General features: G+C 37.4%; 1 protein-coding gene across 1 annotated transcript; it reads left to right on the top strand.

The window, feature by feature from the left end:
• The first annotated feature begins 15,134 nt into the window (after positions 1-15,134).
• On the top strand, positions 15,135-16,881 carry serf2b (small EDRK-rich factor 2b). Its single transcript, XM_028439909.1, has 4 exons — positions 15,135-15,289; positions 15,893-16,001; positions 16,520-16,606; positions 16,721-16,881. The coding sequence occupies exons 1-4, from the start codon at positions 15,283-15,285 to the stop codon at positions 16,731-16,733; spliced, it is 216 nt and encodes a 71-aa protein (XP_028295710.1). The 5' UTR covers positions 15,135-15,282; the 3' UTR covers positions 16,734-16,881.
• Positions 16,882-21,236: the final 4,355 nt, after the last annotated feature.

Raw genomic sequence — 21,236 nt, forward strand, 5'->3', positions numbered from 1 at the left:
TTATGCATATTCATGAGTGGGTGTGTCTGTAGATGGGACACTGACTTCCTTTTCCTCGCACGGTGACATAGGGCCAGAGGACGGCCCGCCCTCCTCCCACCCACTCCGTAGCCCAGCTCATGTTGTTTTATAAACACAAGACAGAGCGTGGGGGCGGGGCATTCACTGGTACATACATAGACTATAGAAAACTTTTAAACTTTAAACTTTTATCATGTTTAAAGTGCAGAAATGTTGATTTATCTTAACATAGGCCCTTTAAGGCTAGGTTAAGGTGATAACTCCCATTTAAATACATTGCTTTGCTATCCCCAGATTTCATCAAATTTGAGGAATTGAGAAATGAATCAAGGTTAATTTTGTGTCATTGTCACAAACTTTGTGAGACTGGGCTGACAATACAAACCAAAGTAAGAACTATAAGTCATAACATCAACAAAATCAGAGGTGTCAGAAAACAATGTGGTCTAAAAATGGGTTTTTAAAGTTCAGAGCAACTCAGGATGCAACGTATTCCACACTGCAGATGCAGAGACGGCAAAAGAACCATCACCCTGATGAGCAGGTGAGGTTAAGGAAGCTGCCCAGATGAGAGAGGGACAGTAGGCCTACCATGATTAAAGATATAAAAGTCATGAATTGTGAAGTGGGCAAGGCCAACATGAAGTAGTATGTAATCACCTAAATGTGAGCTAATAAAGTGTGAAAGATGCTTTTAAGATTAGAATAAAGTCAGCGCAACACAATGTTAAATTCTAACATAATGCAATATATATATATATATATAAAATGTTTCTTAAAGTAAAGGAGGGAAATACACTTCAGGCTCATGGGCGTTGAATCAAATAGTTGGTCTTCTCACTAACTTGAGTAAATTCTTGTGCAATGAACTTTTGGCAAACAGGTTTTCTGATATTGCTGTTGAGTGTCAAAAGGCCTACATCACACACGATGCAATGATTGCAACTGACGGTTAATTACATTATATTGGTTCTTTTCAACATTTCACATCATACATTTTGTTGACTGGTCAAACTTGTTTTACAGTCTGCTAGAAAGCAGAGAAGACAAAACATGTAGACAGTACATCATCCTCCAATGAGGAGGAGCCCTGGATGCCATGGAGGGACTAAAGCAGCATTTAAGGCTTCTAATTCCAGCCTTCACAATATTTGTCTCTGCATGTCCTCTGAGGGAAGACGTGCTATGGCTGTGGATATTTGTTACACCTCCACTTGACAATAATGGGCTGTCGTGTACAGAACAGGTCCCTAAGCCCACACTCACTCCCTTTTGTTCTGGTCCCTGGAGCTGCATGTAGAGATGGGTGAAGGCCTCCCAGGTGGGCTCCATCTCAGTTCACCTGATGTTGTAAAGGCAGGTTACCATGACTCCCCCATCTGGGATCCCACTTTTAGTGTCAATCATTTGGGAAAACATATTCTGAACATATCTGTCTTCATCTTCTGTCATAGTCAGGGTTGGAGTCAATTACCCATGTCCAATTACAATTCAATTACGATCACAGTGACAAGCATTTTTTCCAAAAACAATTCATTTACTTTTTCTTCCCCATTACAATTACATTCACAATCACAATTACTGAGCTTGAAATAAATAACCTAAAAAAAGTTAATCTTCCTCTCGTGTTAGCTTTCTGTTAGCATCTCTAATGATAACAGGTCCTAAATAAGCTGTAAAATACACTTATTTTAATCATTGTTAACTACATATGTGTAGAACTATACTTAGAACTGTAACATGGTTTAGCATTAAATTATAATTGACAATTTTTATAGAATTTTCATCGCCCTTACAATTACAAAATCAATTATCTAAACTCAATTACAATAAAATTACGATTATGAAAGCAACATATTTTTAAAATTACAATTATAATTATGCCATAATTGTAAGGAATTATCAATTACAATTAAAATTGACCCCAACCCATAGTTAAAATGATAGGTTATATTCAAAATATTAGATTATGGTTATAGTGGAGCAGAAAACTGAAACAATCTTTCAAATAGTGATACAAGCACCAAACCCGGTAAAATACTCCTTAAACATTTCTCTTTTGAAACAGCAGGCGGGCCACTTGAAATTCAAGCCCTTTTTCCAAGATGGTTACCATGTGGACTTGTAAATGGGTTATTTTACACACATTTTCACCACTTTGATCAATTTGGTTGATCTTGGTGTCTTAAAGTAGGTTTATGAGTATGAAAAGGCTAAACATTTAACTCTTAACACTCAAAGGAGCTTCTTTCCACCATTTCCAGCAAAAGATAAGACCAGGACATAGGCTTTGGAATATTCTATATGATCCTTGTTTGAATGTACAACTGCAATGTTCATTTACTTCACATTTATGGGACATTGATCATTAAATTGCAACATAGAAATAAATAAAATAAAATAATTAGGCCTGAATCCATGTTAATTTTACAATCCGTTTCAGGCTTGCCTAGGCTTTAATAAAGTTATAATAGTTATGAATGAAAACACAGCGTGATGCTATTAAATAGTATGCATTGTGATTAATGTGAATACGTATGTATGCTTTTTAATTGTGTGTCTTGCCTTTTGTGAGCTGGGATGGGCCTCATTGTGTCACTGGGTGCACTGTAACATGTAATAGTTAGAACTATTAAATGAAAAGGGAGTTCTGTAAATGATGTGCAAAATGCTGGACGTTGCCTTTGAAAAGCAGACATACATACATATGTGTATACTTCATTTTTATGACCTGCCTGTCCAGTTCACCATGTTTGTCTCTGTCTGAAGAACTCAGCACAGTAATTTTCTCATGACCAGTGGTGAGTTCTTTGAAACCAGGGCAAATGTTTACAGAGCCTGCACTGTGTGCCACAGAGACAGTATAATTCTCAGTACTTTGACTGCAGTGTGGGAAGTGTTCTGTCCCATCATCTGTTTCTGGAGCCAATGGCAATGATTCAGACTGGAGACACTGTGGAGCTCCTCTACAGAGAGAGCAAAAGAAGACAGACAGAGTCAAGCAAAGAATGTTAACGAAACACAGAAAGACTTCAAGGTTTCACGTGTGTGTGTAGATTCCATGTGGTTGCTGTAGTTCTGGTATAATTATCTTAACTCAATTTGATTAGGACCACCTTGTCAGACGCACTCAATGTGATGCAACACATGAACTACTGTAATGGTCATTCCTGTATTCGGTACTTTGTGTGTTATCCAGGATATGGCTGTTACCCAGGCAACTATTCCTAAACTCATCATATGTGCCATGCAATTATTTAATTATATAAAGCCAATACCATTTATTGACAATAACACTGGACCAAGGAAGTGACATCAAATTTGAATGTGTTCTGGGCCATGTAGTCTTTGTCAAGTATGGGGCGCCATTTGTAAAGTTGCGCATGCTAAAATGAACAGCAATTTTTTGCAACATTTAGTAACGAACCACATAAAAAATAATGCGTGAAATTACTTTTGACCAGATTTACAGCAATATTTTTGAAATTTGTTTTATTGTATAAAAATATATAATATCAATGTCACATTTAAATCTAAATGTTAAATATTAAATATTTACCTATACCAACATAAAAGCTCATATTAGCTAAATATTTAGTTTCACCGTGACATTGAGATTTAACGTTTTGATTTATCATTTAAGATTGACATTTAACATTTTGATGTACTATTTAGATTTAGATTTAACATTTACATTTAAAGTTGACATTATATTTTCATGTGAAAAAAAATCACAAATTTCAGAAGTATTGCTGTAGATCTAGTCAAAAGTAACTTAAAGAAAATTCACATGGTTTGTTGCTAAATGTTGCAAGAAGTTGTTGTTTATTTTAGCATATGCCACTTTACAATCGGTGCCCCGTTGTCAAGAGTTGATTGACGCATTTATGACATTACAATATGGCAGCAATAGCCAATAGTATGTAGAGGCATGAGTAGTAGTGAAATTATGTTCTTACATTGGCTAATACCCTAGAGTGTTGTAGACTTGTAGTAGATACTATTTGAAAGTAAAAAGTTTTTCAATTGTCCCATGTGAGCCGTTGTGTTTAACAGAGCTTGATAGTTCTATTCATGCTAACGCTGAAGGCCTGTATAATGTTAGTACCGGAACATTACCAGGACACAGCTTGTTGGAGGTTCATCTAAAAAAATCCTAAGCTATAAACATGAAGCAAGTTGGCCTACAAAACATTGCAAAGAAGCAGTTATAGTGCTCATTTTCATTCTTCGAAAAAATAGCATCACGATCCCAAAACATGCTAATTATGTGCTCTGTATGGGCAAGGTGACCTGAAGGAAAAACTCCATCTGGGTTAAAAAGTGAAAAGAAGAAGAAGAAGCAAAACAAAACATGTAACTGACCAAGGTTTGCAAACTAAACCAAGTTCCACTGTTTGGAAAACTTGATTCTTCTTAAAATTACAAATGGCTGTTTCAAGCTATATGAATTTAAATGTCTCATTCTAAACACTGAAACAATAGAAAACAATAAAATGAAGATCATAGTGTGCAACCACATCGAGACAACATAAACCAATCCCTACAGTGCGTGTTTTGTTAGTAGAATAACCTTCAAAAAATGCACAAGCTTAAATAAAACTAAAGCAATTGATTTATCATTTTGAAAATGCATTGCACATTTTGTTTGATTCAGCATTTATTTAATGTCTATATTTGCACAAAACAGTTGTTTTTTTTTTAATTGTTTTTTTTTTTTCTCCCATAGTTTTGACCTTTATTTTGAATGAGTTAAAAATGCACCCAAGCATTAGAAACCCAGGGGAGAAACCTTACACTCAACTCCATTGTTCTGCACCTCAGTGTTCAAATACATATTACAATGTACACCTTCCTTTTAACAGTCACATTTTCACCTGTTTCCCTCTCATTTAAGTGCATGAATTTTGACTTTCATTCCTCAACTCCTGACACTTAGCCATCTTTCTCCTCTACCACTTTCCATTGTCCATTGGGACTCTTGCCTGACATGATCCCTCAACCCATTCCTCACCGCAACAAACAGAACGATAGCTCAGGCCTGATCTCTGATGTAGTCCAAACATTACCCTGAACCCATCAGTCATTCAGAACAAACTAAATTGTCTTACGTTTCTCTCTTGGCACCCTTGCTTTTTATAGGTCGACATGTGGACAGTGTACTCCCTGATGTTCAAAAAATGTCTTCATTCTTTAAGAAAACAGACATTGGATGCAAACCTTCTTTAAGAAAAGATGACAAAAACTTGCAGATGAAGTTAGAAAAGTAACAAAACCTGCAGCTAGGTTTCCATTATCCATGGAAATGTGCAAAATCTTAAAAGCTGGTCATGACAACACCTGAATTTAAGGGAAAAAAAACACTCAAATATTGCAAAAATGTTTTTAAGCTTTCATGAGGAGGAGTTTTAGATGTTTCAATGTTGAAATGCATCGCAAAAGCGCTATGAACACACTTTCTCTGTCACAGTGTGACGTATGTGCTCACATGACATGGCCACTTCTCTCCGAGAAAACATAGTGCGGTACATGTAAACATAAGAGGACACAGAGACATTTCTTAGCATTATACTTTAAAATGAATACTGGCACATTGGATGTGAAACAGCGAAGGAATATAGAGAGAAGGAGGTTCTGAGCATTTGTCTTCCTGCAGCAAAGTATCGCGGGATAAGATTTCACGGGAGTTACGAGGCTCCCAAAACAACCTTCAATAGAAACATGTTTAAAGTGCAATTATACTTAGTTGACATTTAGAAATATCTAAATGGAAAAGAAATGCAATGGTTTAGGCCTACTTGGAGCAGCAAAGTTATTCTTGTAAGCATTGGAAACTTTGAATCTGACAGATTACCAATGTCCTGTGGGGTTCCTCAGGGCTCTGTTCTTGGACCCCTTCTGTTTAACCTTTATATGCTTCCTTCAGGACAATTTTTACAGAACTGTAAGGTTGATTATCAGAGCTACACAGATGACACACAACTATATTTATCACTGAACCCAGATGACTACGGTCCCATTAAGGTGTTGTGTGACTGCTTAGAAATAGTAAACTGCTGGATGAGTGAAAACTTTCTTCAACCAAATCATGACAAGATGGAGGTGATTGTCTTTGGTAACAAGGAAAAGAGGACTGCTGTTCGTGAGTATCTTGAGTCTCGAATTTTGAAAGCTAAAGACCAAGTCAGAAACCTTGGTGTTCTGATTGACTCAGATCTGACATTCAGCAGTCAGATTAAATCTATCACAAAAATAGCTTTCTACCACCTAAAGAACATTTCCAGAGCGAAAGGTTTAATGAGTCAGAAAGATCAGGAGAAGCTGGTCCATGCTTTTATCTCCAGCAGACTGGACTATTGTAATGGTCTTCTGACAGGAATCCCCCCAAAAGAGCATCAAACAGCTACAGCTGGTTAAGACCACTGCAGCTCCGAGTAAATATGACATGGTACATGTCCACAGAAGAAGAGACCGGGACATTTCTTAGCGTTATACTTAAAAAATTATTACTGCCAGGCGTGAAACAACAAAGGAATACAGTGTTATAAGGAGGTTTGGAGTGTCCGTCTTCCTGCGCCGAAGATACAGTATCTAGTATGTATGTGATGCATATGAGTCATTTACACTAAACTAAACTCCATAAAATATAGCATAAGGGTAATCAGCCGAAGCTCATGTAAAAACTAACACAACGTGAATGTGTGATGATGAACTGATAATGCTTGATGGCAAAAGCAGCCTTTTCTGGGATTGTTGTTGAAAAATCTATGAAATCTGTTGCATCTAACCCTTTGATTTGAAAAGTCATGTTTTATCCTCAAAATCATATCTGATGTTCGACTTTTATTGTATAAAAAAACATTGGTGAGGACCCTGTAATGTTTTGAAAACTATGTCAACTTCACCTTAAGTATTGACAACATTCTTACAAGAAATCAATACTCTCACCTCAGGCAGTGCATCCACCAATCAATCCATCTTTGTCTTGTCAAGATGTTTCCTCCTTCCGACAAAGACTCCACCGTTCATGTGAACTGCCCTATTTCCTCAAACAAACATTAACCCATTTCACTGCTCCTTGCCACATTGTAAACTGTGTTCCTGTTGTTAAAAGCTTTATACTCGGCTTCATGCAAGGAAAAAAAATGCAGGTGAAATCAGAATCAGAATCAGAATCAGAATCATCTCTATTCGCCAAGTGTATGTTGTACACACGAGGAATTTGACTCGGTCAACTGTGTTCTCTCCAATAGTGAAAACAAAAATTTTTCAACAATAAACAATCAGCTAGAAAAGATGATAATAAGTATAAACATAAGTATAAATATAAACAGTAGTTAGACTAGAATGTGCAAATAACAAGATGATAATAATAATAATAATAATAATAGTATAAAAAATAATTAAATAGATACAAAATAAAAATAAAAAAATAAGATAAAAGAAGGAAAATAATAGAAAAGAAAGATAATAATAAAATATAATAATAATAAAAGGAAAATAGTGCAGTAGAGCATTGATAAGTAGTGCAGTAGAACCACACCTTGCATAACACAGACAACCATGTATACAGTAACTATGATATTCACTACTCGTCATATATAAGGATTTCAGTCAACTCGACATATGAGTTTGAGTTTTAAACACCTGAAATCAGATAAAGGTGAGTAACGGTTAGTAATTTTTTCTCTTAAATTAGCAAGCTTAGATGGCATGATTGGTCAAAAATGGCATGTAGCCTTAATTTTAAGTTGTTCACTACATTACAACACAGCTCAGTCCTAAATATCTATATGTTTACACGTTTAAGTGTTTAAAATACGACACAATCATGCAGTATTTTTTTGGTTTGATCCACTTAAATACCGAACAGGGTCTTTTATGGGACATGTAGGTACATTTAAGACCAGTGGGCACACACTGTAGCTGTTCCCACTCAACAATCTTGAAATACGGTGCTTAGGGGCGCTTCCATCTTGCAAATTTGACGTCATTTGGAGCCAGAGTCTGTGCAGTAGGGTACGGAGGGAGGAGCCCTGGTAACACGCCCGCCCATTTAGCGTACAGCCCCGATGACTTACGCTGCCCAGCTTTGCCAAGAACATCAATATCTTTCCCGCTGGAAATTCTAGAAACGGCTAGTTCAGATCATAGAAGTTAGTACAAAACCACAATATATTTCAACTCAATTATCTAGTTAAATGGCATCTCAGCTTTCCTTCACAACGTAACTGCTATTCACAAAGAGAGCTACGCAAGATCAGTGGCTGTCAATCATCATCATATATAACGTAAAATTTTGTTATTCAACCTCAAATACCAAATTTAAAACAAACTTCACAGAAAAATGAACGCCTGAACATAATGCAGGTTGATAGTAACTAATGATCACAGCAGAGTTTAGGTTTAGAAAAAATTTATGTGACAAGTATTTTAACTTTACAGTTTGACCCACATCCAATCTTTTACTTTTGAGGAAGTGGAAGCTCTAAAAATAAAAGCTTCACTTTATCGGGGAGCTCGTTCCGTCCATTTTTTTTTTTTTTTTTTTTTCAAACTTTGTTTATTTAAAGTTTTACAGAAATTGTACAGCATTTTCATACAAACACAAAGATCAAATATAGGAGAACAATGAATACTGGTACGATCATCCATTCTTTATACTATGATTTAGACCTTGTTATCGTACCAACCAAAGAAACAACGCTTCCTATTAATGAAGTCCATACATAGTGTTTAACTCAATCAAACATGGAAACTATCTTCTAAAAAAGTTCTTTTCATTGTTTGAATATTTGTGATATCATTGAGTTGAGACATACAGTAAGCAGTTTGAGGAAAAATTAATTGAATAAAAATTCAGTCTTTCAATCGAACAGCTATTCAATTTTAAAGCATTATTTAAGTTCAATACTTTAGAAATGTAAATGTACGACAGGAAAACATGTTGATGTTACTTTTACAAGCACACCCAACACATTCTCATTTCAAAGGGTTATATGAAAATTAACTGGCAACAATCAGGGCGGGCGAGGGACTCTATGGCATCCCAGAAGATGGGGATCAGCAGGTTCCATCAATCTTCTGTGACAACAGGCAGGACTTTGGCAGCGTGATGGATGACAGCGGTGAAATGAGACAGAGAAGAATACACTGTACGTCCAACAGCTCGTCAGACTAAATTCATACAGCTACACATCAGTGCTTCTACCACTCCATCATCAGTTTCTACTGTAACTGCTAGTAGTTAAGTCTGTGCGTTACAACTGTGTAATGAAATGTTGGGAGGTAAAGAAGTGATGATAGCCTTAATTTCACTTTTCATCAGGTGCGCAACATGATTCTACCAATCCTCTATCATTTATGGCAGTGTTTCTCAAACTTTTTGGGCTCAAGTATAACTCTTTCTCTTTTTTCCAAGGGGGGTTCAAGTACCCCCGTTGTCTGACTACAACATTTTGCTTAGAAAAATATCTAGAAACAACTACACAGCATAATGATGGAATGAATGATTGAAAACACACATTTTAAACAATTTCATTTTGTAAATAAGTGGAAAGAAACAGTATTTAGTGCAGTGGTTGACAACCATTTTTGGATTGTGACCTAATTTTGATATCAAGAATTTCTGGCGACCCCAAAGACATTTTTTTCTAGAATTAGTTTTGATCATATTTAAGCTCAGATATATTTTTTACTGCATTTTAGTTTAACTAGATATATATTTCACAAAGTGGAAGTAGTTTTTAAGATTGCGTTGTTTACATTTTTTTTTTTTAAAAAAAAGAGTAATAATTTAAAAATTTAAAAAATCTATTTCAATTTTTCAGAAATTTCAGGCAAACCCATTTAAACTCCAAGTGACCCCCCATAGGGTCCCGACCCCAAGGTTGAAAAACTCTGATTTAGTGGCTCCTGAATGGATTTATTTCTATAGTTTTTTTTTTTTAATCATTTTCCGGTCATCTGGGGTGGGACACTTTATTTGTTAATTTTCCTCTCTCTCTCTCTCTAGTGCCATCGAGTACCCCCATTTGAGAAACAGTGTTCAATGGGAACTAAAGAAAAATGTCTTAAACTAACTTAATGCACCAATCACATTGAAACCACAAATCCAGCTGCCACTGACCTTATGTTCCATATAATTATCCTGTAACACATAATTGAGCGGGTAAACACACACACACACACACACACACACACACACACACACACACACACACACACACACACACACACACACACACACACACACACACACACACAAGGATGACTGGCTCAGTATGAAAAGTGAATTACAGGGTTAAGGCTCCTACTGTCAATATATAACCTCACAGTTAAAAATAGAATTAAATTAGTGGAAAACTATTTTCCCCTCTTCATCTACCCTTGAATAAACTGAAGGCAGATTTCATAAGATGAGGTGCTGCAGAGCAGAGAGGTATCAGTCAAACATTAACATTTCAAGCCTGTGATGCAGAAGCAAATCAGTTAAAACTAGCAGGTAGTGATGATTGCAGTAGCAGACGGAATGGGTTTCCTTTCATTAAGATGGATGCTGTCACATGCAGAGCAGACATTGTGATGTAGCTAGTGTCGCCACCAGCCCAGCAAAGTCACCAGTGTTTGACATACAGCTCTAAGTCCTGTTAAAGTCCACATGCTCCATGTGCTTGGGCCATAGCTTTATCTTTTAATCCTGTTTGCAGTTTGTATTGGGTCCACACGAGTCCATCCTCTGTTTTTAACTAAACACGTGGCTCAATAAAATGTTGTCTACATGTGATGCTATATCAGGACACAAATGTCCTGATATAGCATCAGTTATGAAAGGGGGCCAAGCCTTGTCACGCGACTCGGCCCCCAGGTTTTGCGGAGCCCATGGAAATACGTCACAAAGGATGATGGGGTAGGGGCGAGCATCAGGACACAGGCCAACGTGCCATTTGCCGTGTTGTAATAGTAATGGGTGTGACCCAGCCCAGGTGATCCGGGGAATCTTTGGATATGAGGTTTCTGAATGTTACAGGCCAAACCTAGTGGCACACTTTTTGGTACGGGTGGTCTGCGTGCTCTGCTATATATACCCTGTAAATTTCACAGACCTCAACATAATACTTCAACTGAAATAAATGTTTGTTTGGTATTACTTTTGTAAAAATTGTGATTCAACAAGTCATGACGTATAGGCCAAATTACATAGGAAATCTGGAAAAAACTACACGGTGGAAGTAGTTAAAGGACAAAACAAAAGACACACAAAAGAAGAACACACACAAACAAACCCCAAAGAAACAAATACAAAACAAAAGGATAAAAACACAAAAACAATTAATTTCAGGCACATATTCCTTTTGGAATATAGAGACGACAGTCAATCAAACATGAGTGTTTTTGGATTGTGGGAGGAAACCACCACAGTCTGAGAAACTCAGCTGGGCTCAGAGAGACTGAGCTGTGAACGCACAACCTTTTAGCTGGGAGCCACCACACTGCCCAAAATAAGCACCAAGCCCTTCATAAAAGTCTAAAATAAAATCTCCTTTGTTCAAACAGAATCTTGGCAACACAATCAGCAGTAGTTTGTTGGCTCATAGTGGTCAAACAATAATTAAGTTCTTAAAATACAGCATCGGCCTTTGAGGAAGAAACTGAATCCTATCCGTATAGGCAACAACTCACATTAAACTCTAAAGAGAAAATTATTTGAAGAGATAATATTGTTTTGACACATTTTATGTATGTTTGGCTGATAAACATCCCACAAACATACACTAAAATAAAAATCCTTTCACTTTTCTACCAAATTTTGACTTTGTTTAGACGTCTTTTCAATGTCACATTTTGCTGTGTGGGAAATGTAGAGCCATCATTTTCTTTAGTGCAGCCTGCCACCTGCTGGCTCTTCTGTGGAACACTGAAGATACTTGTGTTTCACAGAAGAACAAATGTAGAAAATGAACAATGTAGTAATTTCATTTAAGATATTTTTGACGAGTAAACATTGCATGGTTTTTAAATGCTCAAGAAATTACTCTGTCATAAAGAGCATACAAGAAGCGACTAATACAACAGATTATTTTGGTATATATATATATATATATATATATATATATATATATAAACACTAGATGACTGACCACACTGTTAGACAATGAGGAGCGACTTAGCAACTTGGCAGCCATCTTACCTCAGACAGCAGGCCCCGCTCATCACATCAATGTCAATGGTGCATGTGCTATTTAAATAGGCAGTGGCTATCCGTACGATTGCTGTATCATAACACCAACATTCTATCCATACGTAGCACCCCTATTTGGCCAGTTTAGGTCATGTGATAGGTCAGTCATTGGTCAGTTTAGGTCGTGTGACTAAGACTAAACCTTACCCTAAACCTAACCCTAAAAATTGTCGCGATATTGGGTTATAACCTAACCCTAACGCTGTCCGTATACTTCGGTAACCGTACCAATAGCACCGGGGGTTGTCCGTGAGGCAATCGTACAAATAGACACTTTCATCTGAATAACCCTAACTTGCTCAATTTTCAAACGGTTTGACTGAAATGTCAACATAGCTGTCAAGTATCCCGTTTTGGCCGAGAAATTTTAGTATTTTACTCCCCTTTCCCGCCGTTTACCCGTATTATTATCTCGTCAATTTCCTATATAACTAAATACGAGCATTTTGATGTCAACAAAGATAAGCCTATCCAATTCTGATCAGCCAATTGTAGTTTTTAAATGGTATTTTGGATTTTTTTTGTATATCTCTTTAAATGCGATTGTTTCCCATCCAAAATGGGAGAGTTGACAGCTGAAATGCATTGGATACTGAACGCTTGGTTGGTGCGGTGGGACGGGTTCGAAAAACTAAATCCAAAAACTTGACAGGTATGGTCAGAGATGTATGTTCCTGCATACTCAATGCATAATTTTAACCATTGTCTTTCATAAATATTAAGCAGATAGCTAAAGCAATGGTTACACACACACACACACAAGGCATTTATATTAAATCATTATTTACATATAAAACATTTAATTGGTCTATGTACGTTACATTAGTCACTTCTAGTATGAGTATAACTAAATACATAACAGTGAAACATAGCCTATGTATGTATTTTATATATAAACATCAGCATCATGTCATATATCCCCGTTCTGTGAACTAGGAGTTGTTTAGAGATGAGGCTTCAAGGTTCAAGGTTATTTTATTTTGTCTTTTGAGGTAAAAACCACATAAACACAATTCAGTATAATACAAAATGTGCACCCAAACAAATAAGAAGACAACAAATACCCAAATCACATCTGTCAGCCAGAACTGGCCCACCAGCAATAAAATCCAAATTATTTTGTATTTTCCCTTCTTCTTGAACATTCGTTTTCTCATTTATGGGATTTCTTTTGATTTAGTCATGAAAATACTGAATTTTTTTTTGTTGTTGTTGTTTTGTTTTTAAAACGTTAAAAACGCTTTTTGGGAATATATTCTGAAAAAGTTTAAAATAATTAAAAGCAAAGGTAGATTGATAGATAGATGGATAAATACGTAATTGATCCCGCGAAGGAGAAATCCAGAGGGGTATTCAATAAATACCCTTACAAGAGCAGCATCACAACTCACTGCACCATCATACCTTCAAAGAGCCACAATCTACAGATTTAACTGTATGACAATATAAAACAACAATCGAGCCTTAAAAGTTGATTTATTTAAATTATCATCTTCGCCTTTATATTATCCACAGGTTTGTATTCAGTGAACTTTACTACTGACGTCAGTAGATGTTTTAATGCAGATCAACCTCAACCTACATCCACAATGTTATAAAGAAAACTACCGTTTGTACAAAAAAAAAAAAAAAAAACGTCTGTGGTGTGTGATGTTACTAATGTGTTTCAGAGAAAAGTGTTAAGATTTATTAAAGTGCTCAGAAACGGTGTTCAGGTGGGCGGAGCCAGGTAGAAACCCAGGGTTTCTTTGATAAAACCTGCCAGCGACCAGGTTTAGTTCACTGACAATGTTGCTATGGTAACATACTCAGAGAAGAACATACCTCGCGTTTAGGAATGAGATACTCAGAGTTTCCCTCATTTGAGCCTGAACATACTCAGAGTGTGAACATAACACGCTTTATGGAATACCCCTCAGGTGTCCAGTTGCAACAACAAAAAATCTTGATTGTCGTCTCAGTCTTGATAACTTGCGTAAATTGGCGGGACACAACTATGTGGCACAATTAAGTCGTTTTTCGAAAGCAAAAGCGGCAATTTTATCATGTATAAGCATCTTTTGTCATACGTATAAGGTTTGTCGTGAGGGAAACACTTTGTAAATCCGTCAATATTTAATCGCGTTGAGGGTATTTTGCTGATCACTCACCTTCCAACAGCTACCGTAGAGCATGTCAGTTTTAATAAGATATCTGAAATTCAGTTGCTGATATCTGCAATTCAATTGTTACATGTAAAAATGTAATTGCAGATATCTGCAATTCAATTTTGACATGTGGCAATTCTAATTCATGATATCTACAATTCAATTGTTACATGTAACAATTGAATTGCAGATATCTGCAATTGTTCTCACGTTGCAGATATCTGTAATCTAATTGTTACATGTAACAATTGAATTAAGATATCTGCAATTGAATTACATATCGAAATTGAATTCTTGATATCTGCAATTACATTTTTACATGTAACAATTGAATTGCAGATATCTGCAATTCAATTTGAATGGAAGTCAATGGCACACTTTTACATGTAACAATTGAATTGCAGATATCTGCAATTCAGTTTCAACATGTCAAAATGACATTTTGACATGTTGAAATATATTTGTTACATGTGAAAATGGCTTTACAGATATCTTGAATTAACATTTCAACATGTCAAAATTACATTTGAACATGTTCAAATGTAATTTCCACTAGTGAAAACTAAATTGCTACATGTCCGCCAGACTTATTAAATGTTAAAAGGGCTTGCCATAACGTCAGTTGTCTGAGGTAAGATGGCCGCCGTTCAGCAACGCTGGCGAATCCCGCTTGCGTCATCGCTTTGCGCATGCGCAAAGTCTGGCCCTGTTTGACTGGAATGTTCTGTGGTTTTCCTAAAATCTCGCGAGACTTGGAGGAATCCTGACACCAAAGCGGAGCTACGAGTGGAGCTACTAGCTACGTGACGGCAGTCAGCGGCCCTGAGGCTGAGTTTGTTTCCACTGCAGGCGAAGGAGCTTCGAGCGTCAAAAATGACAAGTGCGTATCTATAAACATTAATACTGTGAGTCTAAACGTTCTTTACACTGGGACATGTGGTCTGCCTCGCCCAGAGATTCACTCTAGCATCGGCCACCTTGGGTACAGACTATTTGCTGGATTAGACGAAAATCCCTGTTTTATGATCGTATTTTGTCGTAGAGCCTTTACACTAATGTTTTAAATTAATTTATAGTGATGTTGTGGTTTGATACCGTGTATATCTGTGTGTCAACATCGACACTAGTTAGCTTCAGTCGAAGCCCGCAGGGTAGTTTATAATAATACGCCCTTAGCTAACATTAGCATGTGTATTATTGTGCCGTTTAAACTGTAAGATGCATGATTAGTTGCTGTTAATGTGATAAATGTATGTATTTATTCCACTGCTGTAGTTGTGGATGTGAAGTAGCTCCATAGCGCCTCTCTGCCACGTCGGCTGTTCTTTAGTTTTACACCCTTCATTGTTTCTGCCATTACGCTCAGTCCAAAAAGACAGCGATTCTTCACACAGAATCAGATCTCCTGTTTGTGTATGTGTAGTAGTAGTAGTAGCTCTGTAGATGTTTGCTCACTGTGTGTGTGGATCGTTTTTATGTGCAGGAGGAAACCAGCGTGAGCTTGCTCGCCAGAAAAATGCCAAAAAGCAAACCGAGCACGGGAAAGGAAAGAGGGATGGAGATGGTCTGTCAGCTGCAGCCCGCAAGCAAAGGTAAACAATTCTACACAGTTTGGAAGATTACTGTAGCAATCAGAAAATCAAGTGCATGATGGAATTTAGACTTTCTTCCAGTGTTCTTCATTTCCTTATTGGGCGAATGTCATATGGTCAGATGAAACCAAAATAGAACTTCTTGGTAAAAAATCTACTCGTGTTTGGAGGAGAAAGAACACTATACCTACTGTAAAGCATGGGGGTGGTAACATCATGCTTTGAGGCTGTTTTTCTGCAAAGGTACCAGGACAACTGATTCATGTAAAGGAAATAATGAATGGGGCCTTGTATCGTGAGATTTTGAGTGAAAACCTCCTTCCATCAGCAAGGGCATTGAAGATGAAACGTGGCTGGGTCATTCAGCACGACAATGATCCCAAACACATTGCCTGTGACAACAATAACATAGGAAAAAAAAAAACAATCACTCCGTATGTTAATTCAGAACAAAGGCCTCTTTATGTGAAAGCCCAGAAGTTTTTATTTCTCTTTAACACAGACTTTCTCTCTTTTAGGGATGCAGAAATAATGCAGCAGAAACAAAAAAAGGCCAATGGAGGAGATGGAGGAGGTGAAGGAGCTAAAGAAGGCACCAAGTCCAAGTAATGAACCCATGTCCAAGATGTGTTCAACATCTCGTGTTCAACATTCTTCCTGATATTCAAGAGAATCGGATTAATCTCTTTTTTTGTTTTTGTTTTGTTTTTTCATTCAAGAATCTTGGCCTAAATTCTTCCCTTTGGAAAATGACATTGCTTGATGGATTCCTTATTTTAATTGGTGAATACATGTCTGATCAATTTGTCCCACATTGATGATGCATGCAGCAGAGCATCAATGATGTCAGCAGCAGGATGCAGATTAAAAAAAACAAAAAACAAAACACTAGTAATGCAAAGCATCGCTGTAACAGTTGTGTATTTTTGTACAATAATGTCCGCTGCTGCTTTCAATAAAGTATATCTTTTTAGTTCATGCTTGTTTGAGTCATTCTGGTTACTAGTGGAACACGCTTCACACATCGCTGTAATTTTCCTTATTGCCAATTTCAGAATTTTTTTTTTATTTTTTTTTTTTTTTTTTCTTGTCTGCACATGCTGTCAAAGGTCAACACTACAAGAAGTGCAATCATTATGGGACAGAAATGCATGTTTTATTGCAATAAAGTAAATTGATTTATTTTATTGCTTAATTGTGACCATCACCAGCCCTCCCTAAGGAAGGGTAAAAACACTTAAATATATTGTGATTATTATGTTGTGTAATCAACCCAGTATAGTGACAAGTGTGAAGCTTAGCTATAATGGTGGTGGCTGTGGACAGGGGGAATGAGTGAGTGGTAGTACCTAAAGCAGGTATTTGGGATTAACGTGTCTAAAGTTAAGCCCAGTATGAGTTTCATCCCACATCCCAAGGCGTGCCAGTGCATCGTATACCAGTATATGTGCAAAAAACCGCTATCGCAAACCCAGGAACTGCCCCGGACTCGCAGATGCAGCCAGGCCAGCAGAAAGAGTGGGGGCCAGGGAGCCCCATGCCACCCCCCCACGGCCGAGCAACCCCCCAGATGCCCCTAAGATCCCAGGCTGAGAGGCAGCCACCGCCCCCCACACACACATCCGAGGAAGCCCCAAGCAGCCGAGCACCCAGCGCATCCCGACCCCAACCCCCAACCCCCAGGCCCCCTGCCAGCATCCCAAGCACCCAACCCCCAAGGAGAGGGCCCAGTGAGCCCCCCACCCGAGACCCCAGCAGCGGAGCCAAGGCCCACGCCCAGCAGACGGCCAGAGTCGCGCCGAACGGGCAGCCAGCGGGCACTTGCCGGCGGGCCCAGAGCCAGCAGGGATCAGACCCCAGACCAGAAGGACCCGGAAAGGACTCAGAAATATTTCTTAACATTATACAAGCCATGTTAGTTTAATGAACATGAAGCTTGTCCAACTTTTATCAGAATAACTTGGTAACTTGAGTATTTTTGTGTTTTCTTTGGAGGCCGACAGTTGCTCGTCTGCACTAGAAAAAAACCAACCCTACGTAATTAACGTTTTTTTCCCCCCAACTGTGTTTACTGTAAAGTTGGTCTTAAATTAATTTCTGATGGCAAAAAAAAGTCTTATAAAGTCTTGAATTGAATTTGACTAAAGCTGTTAAAACCCTGGATAAACTTTGCTGTCTTTATTTAACTTTAATTACAAGCGGTAATTTGGATTGTTTTTTAAAGAGAGAGAGAGAGAGAGAGACTGTTTCTGTTTCACAACAAGTATTGTGTAATAATGAATAAAGCCACATTCCCTGTGTGATTGTCATAGTTACCACTAGGTGGCAGCAAACACCTCTAAATAACCTTCAGATCTGTGATAAAATAGTTCTTTGAAAGGGTTTTCGAGCAGACTTAAAAGGACATGGTTGTGTTATTGTTCAGCATAAATCAAATGAATAGATAATCTAGTCTACAGCAATAATTATTTATTTATAATATTTACATTCAAAGGTAGACTATATAGGACTTGATGCCAAAGCATGTTTCAGACGCTCAATGCCAATTTAAGCTGAATTCATCAAACTGACTGTGTTGTTTTCTGGTTATAATAAAGCATTCAATCCATGTTACTCATTTTTAAAGCCAGAAAACTGCAGTTCGGTCTATTTATAGTCGATATGCAATGTGTTTTCTCTCGTCTCAGATTACAGGCGTATAATTAAGCCTCCACTTCAGCGTTTTTTCTCTCAGATAGCAGACGAGCTGCTCAAGAGCGGATTCGTGATGAGGAAAGAATGCAGAATCAGCAGGTTGCTCAGATTGGAGAGAAGTACCAATAGTTTCCATCGTGATCCATTTAGCTCTTTTCACAGCGTCATACTGTTCTAATATTAATCATAGGGTCCAGAAAGACCCTATGATGAGAATTCAATGGAATCATCTTAGTCTGTAAGCAATGGATTTGGCAAAAAAAAAACCTACCATCAGCACACTGACCAATAATAAAAGAAAGTCTATTTGAACGGTTGCCGTAAGTTCTATTGATACATTTACCGAAGTACACGTACGTATCGTCTTAGGTTTAGGGTTGGGTTATCACCCTACATCGCAACAATTTTTAGGCCGAGAATTAGGTTTAGGCTTAGGGTATATTGCAACCATTTTTAGGGTTAGGTTTACGGTTAGGTTTAGTCTTAGTCACGTGACTTAAACTGGCCAATGAGGCGTGCTGCGTGTGGATAGAATGTCGGTATATTGATACAGCAACCGTACAGATAGCCACTGCCATAACAAAAAGGCAGTGACCTGATAGGTCAGTCATTGGCCAGTTTAGGTCACGTGACTAAGACTAAAACCTAACCCTAACCCAAAGACGCTATGTACGTGTACTTCGGTAAACGTACCAATAGCACCGGGGGTTGTCCATACAGCAACCATACAAATAGACACTTTCTAATAAAAAGCAGAGTGACAACAACGCACTGCAGCTGTGCAACCAATCATATCCAATCCAGTCGTACGCCGTTCTTCTTACACACATGCTCAGTTTGAATAAATAGAATAAAAGTTTTACTTATCGCAGAAAGTTCAACACAAAGCAGAAATACTCTGAGTCAGCGTCTCATTGAGATTATATCATCATTCATGTCGACCAGCAGGTACCAAGGTTTAAACTCTATAATAAAGCGAGGAATCTGTGCATCTTCTAACATTATTAACAGTTGCTGATATGTATTGTGTGCCAAAGGTAAAGGTCCAAACACGATTTTGCGATATTGAAGTGTCACAAGATGTATCATCATCAATGGTATGAGGGGAATCGCGAGGGGTGTGGGGGTCAGATAAAAAACAGAACAAAACAAAAAAACACCAGATTGTTGTGGTTTGTTTTTTTATATTCCTATTGAGTTGAATAGGTCAGACCTAGAGTGCGTATGGAAGTATGTCCAGCGTATTTTCAAATTTTGTACTTTTTTTATAAACAAAAATAATATTCTACTTTGTCATGAGCCCAGTGTTGTCCATCATATCGCAGCGTAAACTCAGTGTATCATTGCACCTGTGCTGTCCTCACAACATGTGACTCAGACAGCCAGCAAACTATTAAAAGCTTTATTTTCCTACATTTATGGAGGTCTCGTGTAGTCAAACGTGAATTGTTGACAACTGGCAATTGTATCATATACGGAAAAATACAATTACTATTTGCATCATACATGTGGTACGCTAAACACAAACAGCTAGCGAATACAGATGAAATACATCAGTAACGGTTAATGCAAACACTTGCAAAACTTACTCAAAGTAAGAATTCAAAACATCTGTGGTCTCGATATGAGTGCTTTGTACACATAATACTCACAAAGATGAACATTTAGCAAAGGTCAAATGTTTTACCCACCAAACACCCAACGTTATTTATACTTTCTTTTTTGTCTAAACCTGGTCTTAGCCTCGATTCAGTCCAAATATAGTCGTTGATATAAAGGCTTTTTTTGGGACTGTCAGAAATGTTCCAAATTTAGCCCCAATATAGTCGTTGAAATGAGGTTATTATTGGACCGTCCAACACAGCGCAATTTTAGCCATTTTTTAGTCGTTGAAATTGTTTTTTTTTTTTTTTTTGTCGTCAAAATTGGGCCAAATTTAGCTCAATTATAGTTGTTGAAATTGAGTTGTTATTGGACGTCCAACTTGGACCCGATTTAGTACATTTGGTCCAAGTGTGGCCCAATAATAGTAATTGGAAAAAGGACTTCTCATTTGGGATATGTAGCTCAACAATTTTAACCATTTTATTTTGGCTAATTTGGACAAAATTAGCCAAAAAAAATGTAAATAAAATAAAAGGTATTAGATTAGTCTTTATTAATCCCTTGGGAAGGTTCCATCAGGGAAATTACATTTCTAGCAGCATTACAGAAAGAAAAAAAAGCAGCAAACAGGGTTTAAATTAAAAAATAAATAAATACAGAATATAGAAAAACATAATGTACAGAAATGAATAATAAATAAAGAGGTTGGTGTTACATCTACTGATAATGTAACAACTTAAAACTTAACAGCCCACAAATATAAACCTAAAATACAAGTTGACTACAAATGTTCCCACAATTAGGTATTACATTATGGGAAGGTAAAATGAAACACTTCATTAAATAATTAATGAAATAACAAAATTCATCTTTAGTGCATAGTACTACTGTCAAAGAGCAACCGTAGCAGTGGAGGCAATCAATGAGGCAACCAGG

Source organism: Gouania willdenowi, chromosome 3 (assembly GCF_900634775.1).
Source record: "Gouania willdenowi chromosome 3, fGouWil2.1, whole genome shotgun sequence".
Taxonomy (NCBI): domain Eukaryota; kingdom Metazoa; phylum Chordata; class Actinopteri; order Blenniiformes; family Gobiesocidae; genus Gouania; species Gouania willdenowi.

Excerpts from the sequence above, each read along its gene's own strand:
- serf2b (XM_028439909.1), top strand. Across the intron at positions 16,002-16,519 it reads GCTGCAGCCCGCAAGCAAAG|GGATGCAGAAATAATGCAGC; the intron begins GTAAACAATTCT and ends TCTCTCTTTTAG.